Genomic DNA, 16,937 nt, shown 5'->3' on the forward strand with positions numbered 1-16,937 from the left:
CTGATTGCCTGGGGATTGCTGGCTGGTGATTATGAATGAATGGAAATGACCTGAAGTCACCTATCGGGTGCTCAGGAGCGGGTGCTACAGGAAGTCATTGGCAGCTCCCAGCCTGTGTGGTACTCTCAGCCTCACTCTCTGCATCAATTGGTACAACACTTTGGAGGAATAGTCTACATCCTATGCTGCAAAATGAGGGGCTGTGAGTAAAGGGTTTCCCCGTTGGGCTGTCAGAAGCAGTAATACTGAGTTTGATGGGAATCCTGGACACAGGTGCACGAAGGAATTAGCACTGGAATCAACCTGGCCAAGGTGATGCTCCAAAATGGGGCAAAGCTACAAAGCGGTGTATCTGCTGGCTGTATAGGTGGAAAGGTGTCACAGAAATAGCTTTCTAAATATAAAAACTTCAAATGGGAGGAAGATACAACGTGTTTCATTCTGTCTTAAATTATAGTTGATAACTGATCATGGAAAATGACTGTGTGACCCTGAGTGTGTGTGTGTGTGTGTGTGTGTGTGTGTGTGTGGGTCTGTGTGTGTGTCCCTGTGTCTGTGTGTGTGTCCCTGTGTCTGTGTGTGCGCGTGTCTCCATGTGTGTGTGTATGTCTCTGCGTGTGTGTGTGTGTGTCTCTCTCCTCGTGTGCGTGTGTCTCTCTCCTCGTGTGCGTGTGTCTCCTTGTGTGCGTGTGTCTCTCTCCTCGTGTGTGTGTCTCCTCGTGTGCGTGTGTCTCTCTCCTTGTGTGCGTGTGTCTCTCTCCTCGTGTGCGTGTGTCTCTCTCCTCGTGTGCGTGTCTCTCTCTCCTCGTGTGCGTGTCTCTCTCTCCTCGTGTGCGTCTCTCTCTCCTCGTGTGCGTGTCTCTCTCTCCTCGTGTGCGTGTCTCTCTCTCCTCGTGTGCGTGTGTCTCTCTCCTCGTGTGCGTGTGTCTCTCTCCTCGTGTGCGTGTGTCTCTCTCCTCGTGTGCGTGTCTCTCTCTCCTCGTGTGCGTGTCTCTCTCTCCTCGTGTGCGTGTCTCTCTCTCCTCGTGTGCGTGTGTCTCTCTCCTCGTGTGCGTGTGTCTCTCTCCTCGTGTGCGTGTCTCTCTCTCCTCGTGTGCGTGTCTCTCTCCTCGTGTGCGTGTGTCTCTCTCCTCGTGTGCGTGTGTCTCTCTCCTCGTGTGCGTGTCTCTCTCTCCTCGTGTGCGTGTCTCTCTCTCCTCGTATGCGTGTTTCTCTCTCCTCGTGTGCGTGTGTCTCTCTCCTCGTGTGCGTGTGTCTCTCTCCTCGTGTGCGTGTCTCTCTCTCCTCGTGTGCGTGTCTCTCTCCTCGTGTGCGTGTCTCTCTCTCCTCGTGTGCGTGTGTCTCTCTCCTCGTGTGCGTGTGTCTCTCTCCTCGTGTGCGTGTCTCTCTCTCCTCGTGTGCGTGTCTCTCTCTCCTCGTGTGCGTGTTTCTCTCTCCTCGTGTGCGTGTGTCTCTCTCCTCGTGTGCGTGTGTCTCTCTCCTCGTGTGCACGTGTCTCTCCGTGTGCGTGTCTCTCTCTCCTCGTGTGCGTGTCTCTCTCTCCTCGTGTGCGTGTCTCTCTCTCCTCGTGTGCGTGTGTCTCTCTCCTCGTGTGCGTGTGTCTCTCTCCTCGTGTGCGTGTGTCTCTCTCCTCGTGTGCGTGTCTCTCTCTCCTCGTGTGCGTGTCTCTCTCTCCTCGTGTGCGTGTCTCTCTCTCCTCGTGTGCGTGTCTCTCTCTCCTCGTGTGCGTGTGTCTCTCTCCTCGTGTGCGTGTGTCTCTCTCCTCGTGTGCGTGTGTCTCTCTCCTCGTGTGCGTGTCTCTCTCTCCTCGTGTGCGTGTCTCTCTCTCCTCGTGTGCGTGTCTCTCTCCTCGTGTGCGTGTCTCTCTCTCCTTGTGTGCGTGTGTCTCTCTCCTCGTGTGCGTGTGTCTCTCTCCTCGTGTGCGTGTGTCTCTCTCCTCGTGTGCGTGTGTCTCTCTCCTCGTGTGCGTGTCTCTCTCTCCTCGTGTGCGTGTCTCTCTCTCCTTGTGTGCGTGTGTCTCTCTCCTCATGTGCGTGTGTCTCTCTCCTTGTGTGTGTGTATGTGTCTCTCCTTGGGTGCATGTATGTGTCTCCCCCTGTGTATGTGTACATGTGTGTCACCCTGTGTGAGTGCCTCTGTGTTTGTGTGTGTGTGTGCATGTGTATCTGTGTGTGTCTCCCCCTGTGTCTGTGTGTGTGTGTGTGTGTGTGCGCTGTCTGTGTAGAACAGTGCAAATTACTTTGGGCTTCACATATTTTACAAGCATCCCGTTGAGTGACACTGTCACTTCCGAGCTCATTTCCAAATGTGCCTGTTAAGTGCAGAGCTTCTGCTCACCAGTTTAAACTGCATGTCACCCTTTTCTGCTATTGTCAAAGAAACAATATGTGCTCAATGTCCGCATGTGATAGATTATATATAACACCAGAGCACTGGGTCAGGCCAGAGATATCAAGCTGAGAGACAGAGATGCACTAAACATGGACCAGGGTGCTGTAAACCCAACGCGATATTAGAGACTGAAGCTCAGGGCAAAAGAAATTTGTGCAACACATGTAGGTCATTCAGCTACCAGAGGAAGTCCTGTGGGTGACTCTCGGTTGCACAAGTCCAGTCCACACACACGAGATCGAAATGAGAATCATTCTGGAGAGAGAATGTATCAATCATTGAAATGCTGCTTGATATTGATATTGAGCGATCGAGGATGTGATATACAATTGGTGTAACCAGGCTTTCAGAGCCCAGTCTGAACGCTGGTCATTGATGGTCAGTCAGGGACAGGCCGCACTGTGCTGTATTCTCTGATTGAGGGAGGAATGCGTAAATGGACTCTAGGGGCGTATTTCACACTAATTCACAGGTCGGAGTCTCCTTCTTCCCTGTCCTGGAGCCAGATATCACTCCTGCCATCAATAGCGCAGCATTCAGGGTACAGCGCATCCCCACGGGAATGTGTTCCAGATCAAAGCAGAAGAACTGTGGCATGTGAGTGTTACCAGGGACTGCATCTGATCTATGTGCGTAATCACACTCTCAGCAGTGAAAATAACTCCAGTCACGCAATTAGAATGGGTCTTGCTTTGTGATTCAAAAATGTCCTCATTAGCAGACTTTGTGTCAACTTTCATTGTAACGGCTGGACGGGGCAGTGTGGGGGTTGTAACGGCTGGACGGGGCAGTGTGGGGGCTGTAACGGCTGGATGGGGCAGTGTGGGGGCTGTAACAGCTGGACAGGACAGCGTGGGGACTGTAACGGCTGGACAGGGCAGTGTGGGGGCTGTAACAGCTGGACAGGGCAGCGTGGGGGCTGTAATGGCTGGACGGGGCAGTGTGGGGACTGTAACAGCTGGACAGGGCAGTGTGGGGGCCGTAATGGCTGGATGGGGCAGTGTGACCTTTCGTCAGAGTTGCTGTCTCTGCCACTCTCCCTCAACTCTCCTTGGGTGAGGTAGTGGAAGATGGCTGGCACCTGTGGGAGGGAGTGTCAGGGGGAGGGAGAGAGGATGAACAGGAGGATGGAACTGTGCTGAATCTAACCATCCCGTCCATTCCTGTTGTTCAGACAATCAGTTCAGGATGTCGATCCTGGAGCGACTGGAACAGATGGAAAAGCGAATGGCGGAGATGACAGCTTCGAACTCAAACCAGCAACAAAAAGTGGGAACTGGAGAAAAGATGCACATCCAGGTAGTGTACTCGAGTTCCAGTGTGGACAGTGTACTCGAGTTCCAGTGTGGACAGTGTACTAGAATTCCAGTGTGGACAGTGTACTAGAATTCCAGTGTGGACAGTGTACTCGAGTTCCAGTGTGGACAGTGTACTCGAGTTCCAGTGTGGACAGTGTACTCGAGTTCCAGTGTGGACAGTGTACTCGAGTTCCAGTGTGGACAGTGTACTAGAATTCCAGTGTGGACAGTGTACTCGAATTCCAGTGTGGACAGTGTACTAGAATTCCAGTGTGGACAGTGTACTAGAATTCCAGTGTGGACAGTGTACTCGAATTCCAGTGTGGACAGTGTACTAGAATTCCAGTGTGGACAGTGTACTAGAATTCCAGTGTGGACAGTGTACTAGAATTCCAGTGTGGACAGTGTACTAGTATTCCAGTGTGGACAGTGTACTAGAATTCCAGTGTGGACAGTGTACTAGTATTCCAGTGTGGACAGTGTACTAGAATTCCAGTGTGGACAGTGTACTAGAATTCCAGTGTGGACAGTGTACTAGAATTCCAGTGTGGACAGTGTACTAGAATTCCAGTGTGGACAGTGTACTAGAATTCCAGTATGGACAGTGTTGCTCAGAGCAGTTGTGAAAAGTGCGGGTTGATAGAGTAGTGCTGCTGAAACTGTGCTAACACTGTACAGGGTAGTGTAATGTGACACGCCAACTCACAGAGGATTTAAACCCATTGTTCCACTGCTGTTTGGTTATGTAAAAGAGTGTAAAAGGTGTAAATTCTGTTCACCTCTGAAATTTATGTTCAAACCTTCTCATCTGAGAACCCAGTTAACCACATCCCATTCCAGATGTGGCTAATCTGTTACAGGGCATTTAGAGTAGGGATCACTGGACAGTGATCAGGAGCTGGAACCCTGGCTGATGTTTGTTCTCTCTATCTCTATCTCTCTACCTCTATCTATAATAGGGGTCAGTACCTCGATACCACACCAGGTAATGCATTTAGAACATTGAATTTTAAAACATTCCACTGAGTTTATGTAATGCCACAGTGATCCCTGACAGAGCGCCCAGTGCAAACTGAATCCATCTGTAATCCCAGTGACCCAAGAGCACCCAATGCAGACTGAAACACTGTGTAATCCCACAGTGATCCCTGACAGAGCACCCAGTGCAGACTGAATCACTGTGTAATCCCACAGTGATCCCTGACAGAGTGCCCAGTGCAGACTGAATCACTCTGTAATCCACAGTGATCCCTGACAGAGCACCCAGTGCAGACTGAATCACTGTGTAATCTGACAGTGATCCCTGACAGAGCACCCAGTGCAGCCTGAATCACTGTGTAATCCCACAGTGATCCCTGACAGAGCGCCCAGTGCAGACTGAATCACTGTGTAATCTCACAGTGATCCCAGACAGAGCGCCCAGTGCAGACTGAATCACTCTGTAATCTCACAGTGATCCCTGACAGAGCGCCCAGTGCTGACTGAATGATTAGACTTTGTTCCTGTTCACATTGTGACCACACAGTGTTTTTGTCCAATTTTGCCATTTTGTTGGTTTCTGCTGATTTGTATCTTCACTCCACATCCTTCGATAGCTTGGCCCAACAAAAATCTATCCATTTGAGTCCTCAATTGATCCCCCAGCATCCACAGTCTTTCAGGGAGAGGGTTCCAGATTCCCGCTCCCCTCTGTGTGATGCTTCCTGACATCCCCCCCCGAGCGGCCGGGCTCCAATTGGAAGGTTCTGCCCCCTCGTTCTGGACTCCACCCCCTATCCCCCCCCCCCCAACAACCACCCCCAAACACACCAGAGCAAATAGTTTCTCTATAACGACCCTATCAAATTATTCTAACAATTTAAACACTTTGAGCTCACCCCTCAGCTTTCTAAATCTCAGAATGTAAACTAACTTTGTGCAGCCGAACCTCACACATTTTAACCACTTTAGCACCGGTGTCATCCTGATCAATCTGTGTTGGACCCATTCCCAGAGCTTCCCAAGGCGAGGTGCTGAACTCCGGTACTTCAGACATTGTACACGTTTGAAGCATCACTTTTGTATTCCATCCCTCTCGAGATTATGGCTAACCTTCCGTTAGACTTTTTGGTTACTGTCTGTACCTGTCCACTGGTTTCTCATGGTCCGTGTATTCGGGTGTGTAAGTCCCTTTGCTTCTGCATTTTCTCACCAGTTTGAAAATATTCCAATCTGTCTTCCTCAGGTCCAGACTGAATGACCTCGCACTTTTCCACAATGAACTCCCACCTGCCATAGTTTTGCCCACTCACAATGTCAGTGTGTGTATCTTTGTAACTTTCCTGCTTGATCTAAATAGCCCGAACTGTCGATGTGCTTTGGAACTCAAACCCAACGTGGGTCAGTTCCTTTGGAAACCGAGCCAAGGATAATGTTTCCTCCAAGCTTGTAGCTGTGAGGCATCCCGAATGACCCCGTGCAGGTCATGCACAAACCCACCTTAACACTACCGGACATATGTGACCAATCAAAGAAACTTAAAGGGGCCAAGCAGTTGAACCGTCAAATCAGTTGGAGGGAACGTGAGTGCTGAATCGTGCTATTAGTAAGCCAATGCTACCTGATTTATCCGGTCTGTTCTTCGACTCCCCTTCCCCTTGCTTTCTCACTATGAGGAATCGCTCACACTCACTGCGCCTGATGTAGAGGAAGGCGATGGTGACATCTCCCTGCCCCCATTCACCTTATTTTAAACGAAGCAGCCATGATTATAATCGGGGGTTGTTGTGATCGCATTAACACAATCCAGCGGTTTGACCACCTCACTGCAGACCCAAGCCCAGTGTTGGTAGGAACTGAGTCGCAGACCCACGGGTTCATTACTGACCCAAGGTCAAGTGGGGTAAGTGTTGAGCCATGTGGTATCCACCCTGCTTTAGTGTGCCCTCCCTCTCGATGTCAGGCTGTGAATGTTTCCTCTTCTGCAGACCCTGCCTCACTGTGAGAGACAGGGGATGTAAGAATGAAGAATATTGATGGAGCATCAGCAGCAGTTGTTGTAGAAATTACCGCATGCAAACAGACCATTCAAAATGTTCAAAAACTTCACACTTTAAGAAATATTTCAGTGGCTGTGTAGCACTTTGGGATGGCCAATGGTCATGACAGGTGCTATATAAATGCAAGTCTTTCATTTTCATTCTGCCTCACCAGTCCATGTTGCTCTTCATCCTCTGAGAGAAATTTCGTTCCCAAGTACCCACCCTGCCCCACATCCCTTCATTTCGCTTTTCGGACCAGCACCTATCTAACTGATTGTTAAACCTCGGTGTGATTTCAGCTTCAATCACTTACTCTGGTCAAGCATCCCACAACCTCGCGGACCCCTCTATAAAAAGGGAAAACTTCCTCACTCTCCATTCTAATTCTGTTATGTTTCATATTAAACCTTTGTCCTAGTTCTACACCACTCAACCCCTGGGAACTGTCCCTTTTCATCTACTCTGCCCCATCCCTTTATGGTTCCAAATTTCCTCTTCACCTCCCTTGTCCCGATGAGACTGGCCCCAGTTTCTCAGGTGATGCTTTGTAGCTGTTTTCCCTCAGATCGGACAGCATCCCCGTGAGTCTGTGCTCTTCACTCTCTAGCACCTAACTCACACTTGGTAACATCTGCCACTGTTTTCCCATTCCACCATCTTGTCAATGCTTCTTAGTTTCCTTTGGCCCATAGAATTATTTATTGTGCCTTCTATTTTAGTATCATCTGGAGATGTGGATGCCACTCCCTCTAACCTTATATCCAAATTATTACATAGTATTACACAGAGTCTACTGCACAGAAACAGGCCATTCGGCCCATCTGCTCCGTGCTGGTGTTTCTGCTCCACATGAGCCTCCTCCCACCCCCCCTCTCCATCTCACCCTATCAGCATATCCTTCTATTCCTTTATCCCTCATGTGTTTATCCACCTTCCCCTTAAATGTATCGATACTATTCACCGCAACGACTCCCTGGGGTACCACTCTCTGGGTAAAAAAAGTTTCTCCTGAATTCCCAATTGGATTTACTTGTGACAATCTTATATTTATAGCCGCTAGTGTTGGTCTCCTGCACGACTGGAAACATCTTCTCTACGTCTACCCAATCAAACTAGTTCATAATCTTAAAGATCTCTATCAGGTCACCGCTCAGCCTTCTCTTTGAAAATAGCCCTAGCCTCTTGAGCCTGGTATCATTCTGGTGACCCTTTGCTTCATCCAGTCTGCCACGATGTCCTTTGTATAAAATGGATATTGTGCACAGTATTCCAAGTGTCGTCTAATCAAGACTCTAACAAGTGTAACATCACTCCTCTGCTTTTCAATTTTCTCTCTCTAGAAATGAAGTCAAGTGCTTTTTTTATGGCCACATCATTTTATGTCACCACTTTCAGTCATTTGTTTATCTTTACCCCAGGACCCTTGCTCTCCCTACCCCAATAAGACATGTATTTTCCAAGGGAAAAATGACCTCTTTATTCTTCCAACTAAATGTTCAACCTCACACTTACCTGTAGTGAGGTTCATTTACCAATTACATGCTCAGTCTGCAAGTTTACTAACGTCTTGATGTATTTTGTCAGTCTTCCTCTGTATTCACTGCACCTCCCAATTTGGTATCACCTGCAACTTTTGGAATTGTGTTTCTGATTCCCGAGTTCAAACCGTTGGTGTAAATGCTGAAGAATAACGATCCCAGCGCTGATCCCTGTGGAACACCACCTTTCTATCCATTTTGCTACTTGCCCCTTGGCTCTACCTTGGTGTTGAACCCATTGCGCAGCATCTTATTGAAGAGCTTTTGAAAATCCAAATATATTACATCTACAGCATCACCCTCATCTACCCTTTTAGTTACTTTCTCAAAGAATTAGGTAAGGTTAACCCTTTGGGAATCCACTCTGACTAGTTTCTGTTTTGAAGTGTTTTTCTGTTATGGATTCCGTTATCTATCCTATCACAGATGTTAAATTAACATATCCCCTTTTTACATTAATTTATAATTTTTTAAATATATTTTTCTTTTCCCACCTATTTTTAAATTTATTTCGATCTATCATTTTATCTCCACCTTTTAGCCCATTTCGATCCCTTCACCCCACCCCACCCCCACTAGGGCTATCTGTACCTTGCTCGTCCTGCTTTCTACCCTTAATTAGCACATTCCTTAGATAATATCACCACCTTCAACACCTCTTATCCTTTTGTCTGTGACATCTTTTGGTTATCTCCACCTATCACTGGCCCTCTATCCAGCTCTACCTGTCCCACCCCCCCTTAAACCAGCTTATATTTCACCTCTTTTCTATTTTTCCTTAGTTCTGTTGAAGAGTCATTCGGACTCGAAACGTTAACTGTATTCCTCTCCGCAGATGCTGTCAGACCTGCTGAGTTTTTCCAGTTTTTGTTTCAGATTTCCAGCATCTGCAGTATTTTGCTTTTATCTTTAAGCTCAGTTTTCTTAAACAATTCGAAGTTTGAGAGAATATCAATTATCTCTCCCTACTTTCCACCTTAAATATCTTAATATCTTTTTTGATCTCTTATAATGTCATGTCCACCATGTTATTCTTAAATACAAAGACAAAATAATTATTATTGTAAATATGCCATTTCACTGCCATTACTCCGGAGTTTATTATATGTATCCTTTAGTGGCTTTATCCCTATCCTGAAGTTTCTCAGTTATTTATGTACCTGTAGCAAAACTGGAGTCCATGGGAATCGGGGGGAAAGCTCTCCGCTGGTTGGAGCCATACCTAGCACAAAGGAAGGTGGTTGTGGTTGTTGGAGGTCAGTCATCTCAGCTCCAGGACATCACTGCAGGAGTTCCTCAGGGTAGTGTCCTCGGCCCAACCATCTTCAGCTGCTTCATCAATGGCCTTCCTTCCATCATAAGGTCAGAAGTGGGGATGTTCGCTGATGATTGTACAATGTTCAGCACCATTCACGACTCCTCAGATACTGAAGCAGTCCATGTCCAAATGCAGCAAGACCTGGACAATATCCAGGCTTGGGCTGACAAGTGGCAAGTAACATTCACACCTGACAAGTGCCAGGCAATGACCATCTCCAACAAGAGAGAATCCAACCATTGCCCCATGACATTCAATGGCATTACCATCACTGAATCCCCCACTATCAACATCCTGGGGGTTACCATTGACCAGAAACTGAACTGGACCAGCCATATAAATACTGTGGCTACAAGAGCAGGCCAGAGGCTAGGAATCCTGCGATGAGTAACCCACCTCCTGACTCCCCTAAGCCTGTCCACCATCTACAAGGCACAAGTCAGGAGTGTGATGGAATACTCCCCACTTGCCTGGATGAGTGCAGCTCCAACAATATTCAAGAAGCTCAACACCATCCAGGACAAAGCAGCCCCACTTAACTGGAACCACAACCACAAACATTCACTCCCTCCACCACTGACGCACAGTAGCAGCAGTGTGTGTACCATATACAAGATGCACTGCAGGAATTCACCAAGGTCCCTTCGACAGCACCTTCCAAACCCATGACCACTACCATCTAGAAGGACAAGGGCAGCAGATAGATGGGAACATCACCACCTGGAAGTTCCCCTCCAAGCCACTCACCATCCTGACTTGGAAATATATCGGCCGGTCCTTCACTGTCGCTGGGTCAAAATCCTGGAACTCCCTCCCTAACAGCACTGTGGGTGTACCTACACCACATGGACTGCAGCGGTTCAAGAAGGCAGTTCACCACCACCTTCTCAAGGGGCAACTAGGGATGGGCAATAAATGCTGGCCCAGCCAGCGAAACCCACATCCCATGAATGAATTATAAAAAGAGTACTTCACCATTTTTTACACTCCCTGATAATTTAATTTTGTAGTTTCTCTTCACCTTAATTGTTTTTTGATTTCTTTCCTAATCTTTATGTATTTCTTTTTTCTCACCTTCCCTTTATTATCTATGTATGTAGAGTATGGCTTTTTCTACAGGTTAAATTTTACCCATATTTCTTTATTCATCCACAGTTTGTCATTATTGACTAGTTTGTTCTTGCTTTTTAATGGGACATATTTCTCCTGGACCCTATTGATGACCATTCTAAATGATTCTCACTGCTGTTCTATTTCTATGTCAATACTTTTTTCCAATTTATTTCCCTAGTTCCATTCTCATCCCCTTAAAAATCAGCTTTTATCCGATTTATTACTTTGCCTTTGTCTGATTTATATCGTTCTCAGTCTTTCTCTGAAACCATATTGTGTTGTGATCACTATTACCAAGTTGTTCCCTGACACTTCCTTCTCATATCTGTTCAGGCTAATTTCCCATTGCTAGACCAGGCAGTGCTCCCTCTCTTGTTAGGCCTTTTATATACTGGTTAAGAAATGAGCCCTGCACATATTGTTAAGAACTCCTCTCCCCATTCCCTTTCCCCATTTCCTATATCCTTACAGTTTATTTGGGAGTTAATTAAAATCTCTTGTGATTATTTTTATGTCCTTTCCTCATTTCATATATTTCATTAGATATTCCTCCACTTTCTTTCTGCCATAACATGATCTGTTGTTTGGCCTCTATTCATGTGACTTGAGTGTGATTATTTTTAGTTCAGTACTGTATCTAGCTTTCTGTTGCTTATGTCCCTTTGTTAGAGGCCAAACAACTTAAGGAGAAATCAGAGCAGGTGATCAAAAGCTTGGTCAAAGAGGGGGGTTTTAAGAGGAGTCCTAAAAGAGGAGAGGGAGAGGTTTAGGGAGCCAATAAGGGTGCTAGATTGGCAGCAGAAGGGGATGAGCAAGAGGTCAGAGTTTGAGGACTGCTGAGATTTCAGAGTGTTGTAGGGTTGGAGGAGGCTACAGAGATAGGGAGAGTTGTGGGGCAAAGGGGGGAAGGGGATGATGGGAGAGTGGCGAGGGGGGACGACAGGGAATGTGGGAAGGAGACGGGGAGATTCGGGGAGATCGTGGGGAGGGGAGAGATAGGAGAGTCGGGGGGGAGGGGGAGAGATTTGGGAGGGGGAGAGTCGGGCGGGGAGAGATGGAGGGAGGGGGAGAGTCATGGGGAGGGGAGAGACAAGGAAAGTCAGGGATGGGAGAGATGGGGAAAGTCGGGTGGAGGGGAGCGATGGGGGCAAGGGAGAGACGGGGAGAGGCGAGGAGAGTGACAGAGATTTGGTGGGGGGGCAAATGGGTGGGAGATGGGGCGAGTGTTGGGGGAGAATGGGTGGGAGACGGGGAGAGTTGGGGGAATGGAGAATGGGTGGGAGACGGGGAGAGTTGGGGGGGTGGAGAATGGGTGGGAGACGGGGAGAGTTGGTGGGGGGAGAATGGGTGGGAGACGGGGAGAGTTGGGGGGTGGAGAATGGGTGGGAGACGGGGAGTGTTGTGGGGGGGAGAATGGGTGGGAGGTGGGGAGAGTTGGGGGGTGGAGAATGGGTGGGAGACGGGGAGAGTTGGGGGGTGGAGAATGGGTGGGAGACGGGGAAAGTTGGGGGGAGAATGGGTGGGAGACGGGGAGAGTTGGGGGAATGGAGAATGGGTGGGAGACGGGGAGAGTTGGGGGGGTGGAGAATGGGTGGGAGACGGGGAGAGTTGGGGGAATGGAGAATGGGTGGGAGACGGGGAGAGTTGGGGGGGTGGAGAATGGGTGGGAGACGGGGAGAGTTGGTGGGGGGAGAATGGGTGGGAGACGGGGAGAGTTGGGGGGTGGAGAATGGGTGGGAGACGGGGAGTGTTGTGGGGGGGAGAATGGGTGGGAGACGGGGAGTGTTGTGGGGGGGAGAATGGGTGGGAGGTGGGGAGAGTTGGGGGGTGGAGAATGGGTGGGAGACGGGGAGAGTTGGGGGGTGGAGAATGGGTGGGAGGTGGGGAGAGTTGGGGGGTGGAGAATGGGTGGGAGACGGGGAGAGTTGGGAGGGAGGATGGGCGGAGAGGGAGAGTGGGGGTCGGTGCAGAGCAGACCTGGAGAAAGGCTGCAGAGTGGGATGTGAACAGCAGATGGAAGAAGCAACTGGTTTGCACTATGCCAAAGGACAAGGAGAAAGAGTGAATGATGTGTAGTGACAGCTTTAAAATATCTTGGAGAATGACGTCCATCTTGTACACCCTTGACGTTGCTGACACCTAAAGCCTCGATCTTTGTTTCTATATTTGACTGTGCAAATAGAGCTTTAGTCAGTTAAGCAATTTAAACTCGCTTTGAGCCTTGCATCCTTGTTAATTTTAGATATGCTGAAGCCATGCTGCGCGTCTGGGGTTGGGGGGTGGGGGTGCTGCTTATATATTATCTCCCAGCCATGCTGCATGTCCAGAGGGGGGGGGAGTGCTGCTTATATATTATCTACCAGCCACGCTGCATGTCCGGAGTGGGGGGGTCGGGGGGGGGGGGTTGCTGATTATATATTATCTCCCAGCCACGCTGCATGTCCAGAGGGGGGGGGGTGCTGATTATATATTATCTCCCAGCCACGCTGCATGTCCAGAGGGGGGGGGGTGCTGATTATATATTATCTCCCAGCCACGCTGCATGTCCAGAGGGGGGGGGGTGCTGATTATATATTATCTCCCAGCTATTTCTGTCAAGGTTGTTGAAGGAAGGTGATTAAGTCAAGGGTTTGTAAAGTAGGATCAAAGTGACTGTTTATCTCCTGTCACACACTGAGCCAAGAGAAATGGTTCCATGGGGAGTAAATATGTTTGTGAGGCAACATGGATTTCATTTTTTCCATTTGTGGTTAGTGGAAAATGTTCGACCTGCTTCCAACTTCTCATCTGACATCTGAGTGTCTCCTCTTGCTGTCTGTATCTCTGGCCTAGGAAGGATATACTGCTCCTAGAGAGAGTGCGGCGCACATTGACCAGTATGATACCTGGACTCCAAGAGTTAAATTACAAGGAGAGATTAAACATGAACTAGAGACTGCATTCCCTGCAATTTCAAAGGTTAAGAGGTGGTTTGATCCAAGTTTTTGAGATACTGAGGGAAGCAGACAGGATTGATAGAGAGAAACTGTTTCCACTGGTTGTGGAGTTTGGGCTTGATAATGAGAGGCAGACTGTTCAGGAGTGAAATGAGGAAACGCTTTTACACACAAAAATCTGGCAGCAGTTTGGAACCTTTCTGCAAACGGCAACTGATCCTGGATCAAGTGTTAATTTTAAATCTGAAATTGATCATTTTTTTGTTATCCGGAGGGATTGTGGGATCTGGGGCAAAGGTCAGTAAGGTGGGGTTAGGTCACAGATTAGCCACTACAGAGCAGCTCCTCCTGTTCCCATGTTCAACCTCTCTCTATGCCCAAGTCCACAGGTCTTCGTTCTGTGTCTGCTCCTTGATGCTGGCTCTTTCTCACTCTGACTTGTCTGTTCTCCCTTGCCTGTCCCATTCCACTATTCTAGATGCTCACCATGCTGCTATTACCTCTCTGTGTACGTGTGTCCTAACTCTGTCATAGTGTCCAGCTGAGACCAGCGATGACTAAATCCTCCCTGGACATCAGGACCAATTCTGTTGTGATTTTGTTTGTTACGCCACATGTAGAGAAGCAACAGAGCCACCAGCTCTGGGAGTTATTAAACGTTGCTGTTGTTGCAGCAGTTTCTAATCAGTTAACTCCCATCACTTGACACAAAGGTAATGGCCATGGAAAGGGTTGTGTAGCAGTGAGGGTCCTTGCACTTGTGCATCGAGCTCATTCGCCTTTGTCAGCAATTATCACGTTGGTTAAGGGATGATTATTGGTGGGAGCAATAACGTGACAAGTGTGAATGAGCTTCATCTTCTGAGGATGTGAAAGGTGCTATAGAAATGCAGGCCTCCCCTTTCTGTTTACTCTCTGACTATCTTTCCTTTCTAAGGAAAGTCTGTGTGAGGCTGAGAGGAGCTGATCCAACTGCTTGTCCAGCTTCTGCTTGTCAGTTTTGCAGTTAGAGAGACTCAGCCATTGAACTCAGCAGGGGCTTGTCGCTGAGAATGTGGCTTGTACAGTCGGATTAGATTGAGGAGCTGGACATCGTCCCCTCTGATGGTGTTGAGCACCTGCTAGGCTTCAGATCCATGGCTGCTGTTCCACCTGTGGGTGTCATGTCGATGGGCCTCTCAATCGAGCTGAACTTGACTTTCACAGGTGTGAGAATGGGCTGTGAGGATCGAGATGGGGAGCAGGAAACCTGGCTGCTCTTCCTATCCTTGACGGTGTCACAGATGCTAGCAAAGGCCAAGCCAGGGATGGCTCCAAAACTGCCCCTTCTAACTCATTCAGCAAAGAACACTCAAAGGGTTTGAGTATCTCATGGACTCCTTTCTCTTCAAGGACTCTGACATCGAAACTGTGTGCTAACATCGCCTTCCCACAGATTGAAAGCAAATTGTCTTCATGTGAACATTAGAAATAGGAGCAGGAGTAGGCCATTCGGCCCCTCTACCCTGCCCCGCCGTTCAATAAGATCATGGCTGATCTGCCCCAGGCCTCACTCCTCTTTCATGCCAGCTCCTCATAGCCCTCAACTCCCTGATCGTTCACAAATCTATCTACCTCCTCTTTAAATACTTTCAGTGATCTAGCCTCCACGACTCTCTGAGGTAGAGAATTCCAGACATTCACTACCCTCTGAGAGAAGAAACTCCTTCACATCTCAGTTTTAAATGAGTTTCTCCTTATTCTGTAACTATGTCCCCTAGTTCGAGATTCCCCCACTAGCGGAAACATCTTCTCAACATCTACCCTGTCAAACCCCCTCAGAATCAGAACAATTGTGTAGCGTGTGTTTCTCTTCCCTCCACAGGCCTCTTCAGACTCGTTTGAGGAGCGAATCATTGCTGTCTGTGAGACCATGATGTCCCGCTCCTGTTGGCTCCGCTCTGAGCGCCTCATTCATGGCATCAGTTTCCGTGGCATGACACTACTGCACCTCGCTGCTGCACAGGGATATGGCCGGCTCATTCAGACCCTCATCAAATGGAGGCAAGCACCTTGATACTGTAATCACAGCCCCGGTTACACCCAGCGCCCGTCCCTCGGTGCAGTAATCACAGCCCCGGTTACACCCAGCGCCCGTCCCTCGGTGCAGTAATCACAGCCCCGGTTACACCCAGCGCCCGTCCCTCGGTGCAGTAATCACAGCCCCGGTTACACCCAGCGCCTCTCCCTCGGTGCAGTAATCACAGCCCCGGTTACACCCAGCGCCTCTCCCTCGGTGCAGTAATCACAGCCCCGGTTACACCCAGCGCCTCTCCCTCGGTGCTGTAATTACAGCCCCGGTTACACCCAGCGCCTCTCCCTCGGTGCAGTAATCACAGCCCCGGTTACACCCAGCGCCTCTCCCTCGGTGCTGTAATTACAGCCCCGGTTACACCCAGCGCCTCTCCCTCGGTGCAGTAATCACAGCCCCGGTTACACCCAGCGCCTCTCCCTCGGTGCTGTAATTACAGTCCCGGTTACACCCAGCGCCTCTCCCTCGGTGCAGTAATCACAGCCCCGGTTACACCCAGCGCCTCTCCCTCGGTGCTGTAATTACAGCCCCGGTTACACCCAGCGCCTCTCTCTCGGTGCAGTAATCACAGCCCCGGTTACACCCAGCGCCCGTCCCTCGGTCCTGTAATCACAGCCCCGGTTACACCCAGCGCCCGTCCCTCGGTGCTGTAATCACAGCCCCGGTTACACCCAGCGCCCGTCCCTCGGTGCTGTAATCACAGCCCCGGTTACACCCAGCGCCTCTCCCTCGGTGCAGTAATCACAGCCCCGGTTACACCCAGCGCCTCTCCCTCGGTGCTGTAATTACAGCCCCGGTTACACCCAGCGCCTCTCCCTCGGTGCTGTAATCACAGCCCCGGTTACACCCAGCGCCTCTCCCTCGGTGCAGTAATCACAGCCCCGGTTACACCCAGCGCCTCTCCCTCGGTGCTGTAATTACAGTCCCGGTTACACCCAGCGCCTCTCTCTCGGTGCAGTAATCACAGCCCCGGTTACACCCAGCGCCTCTCCCTCGGTGCTGTAATTACAGCCCCGGTTACACCCAGCGCCTCTCCCTCGGTGCAGTAATCACAGCCCCGGTTACACCCAGCGCCTCTCCCTCGGTGCAGTAATCACAGCCCCGGTTACACCCAGCGCCTCTCCCTCGGTGCAGTAATCACAGCCCCGGTTACACCCAGCGCCCGTCCCTCGGTCCTGTAATCACAGCCCCGGTTACACCCAGCGCCCGTCCCTCGGTCCTGTAATCACAGCCCCGGTTACACCCAGCGCCC

At 49.6% G+C, this 16,937-nt stretch overlaps 1 protein-coding gene across 1 annotated transcript in view; it reads left to right on the top strand.

Annotated features, from left to right (window-relative positions):
- LOC144675561 (calmodulin-binding transcription activator 2-like) overlaps positions 1–16,937 on the top strand; it is a 47,648-nt gene that overhangs the window by 328 nt on the left and 30,383 nt on the right. Inside the window, exons 2-3 of the mRNA XM_078536236.1 lie at positions 3,566–3,690; positions 15,479–15,657. Of these exons, the coding sequence (XP_078392362.1) occupies positions 3,566–3,690; positions 15,479–15,657 (304 nt within the window). The remainder of the gene's footprint in view (positions 1–3,565; positions 3,691–15,478; positions 15,658–16,937) is intronic.

Source organism: Cetorhinus maximus, unplaced genomic scaffold (genome assembly GCF_964194155.1).
Source record: "Cetorhinus maximus unplaced genomic scaffold, sCetMax3.hap1.1 HAP1_SCAFFOLD_1011, whole genome shotgun sequence".
Lineage (NCBI taxonomy): Eukaryota > Metazoa > Chordata > Chondrichthyes > Lamniformes > Cetorhinidae > Cetorhinus > Cetorhinus maximus.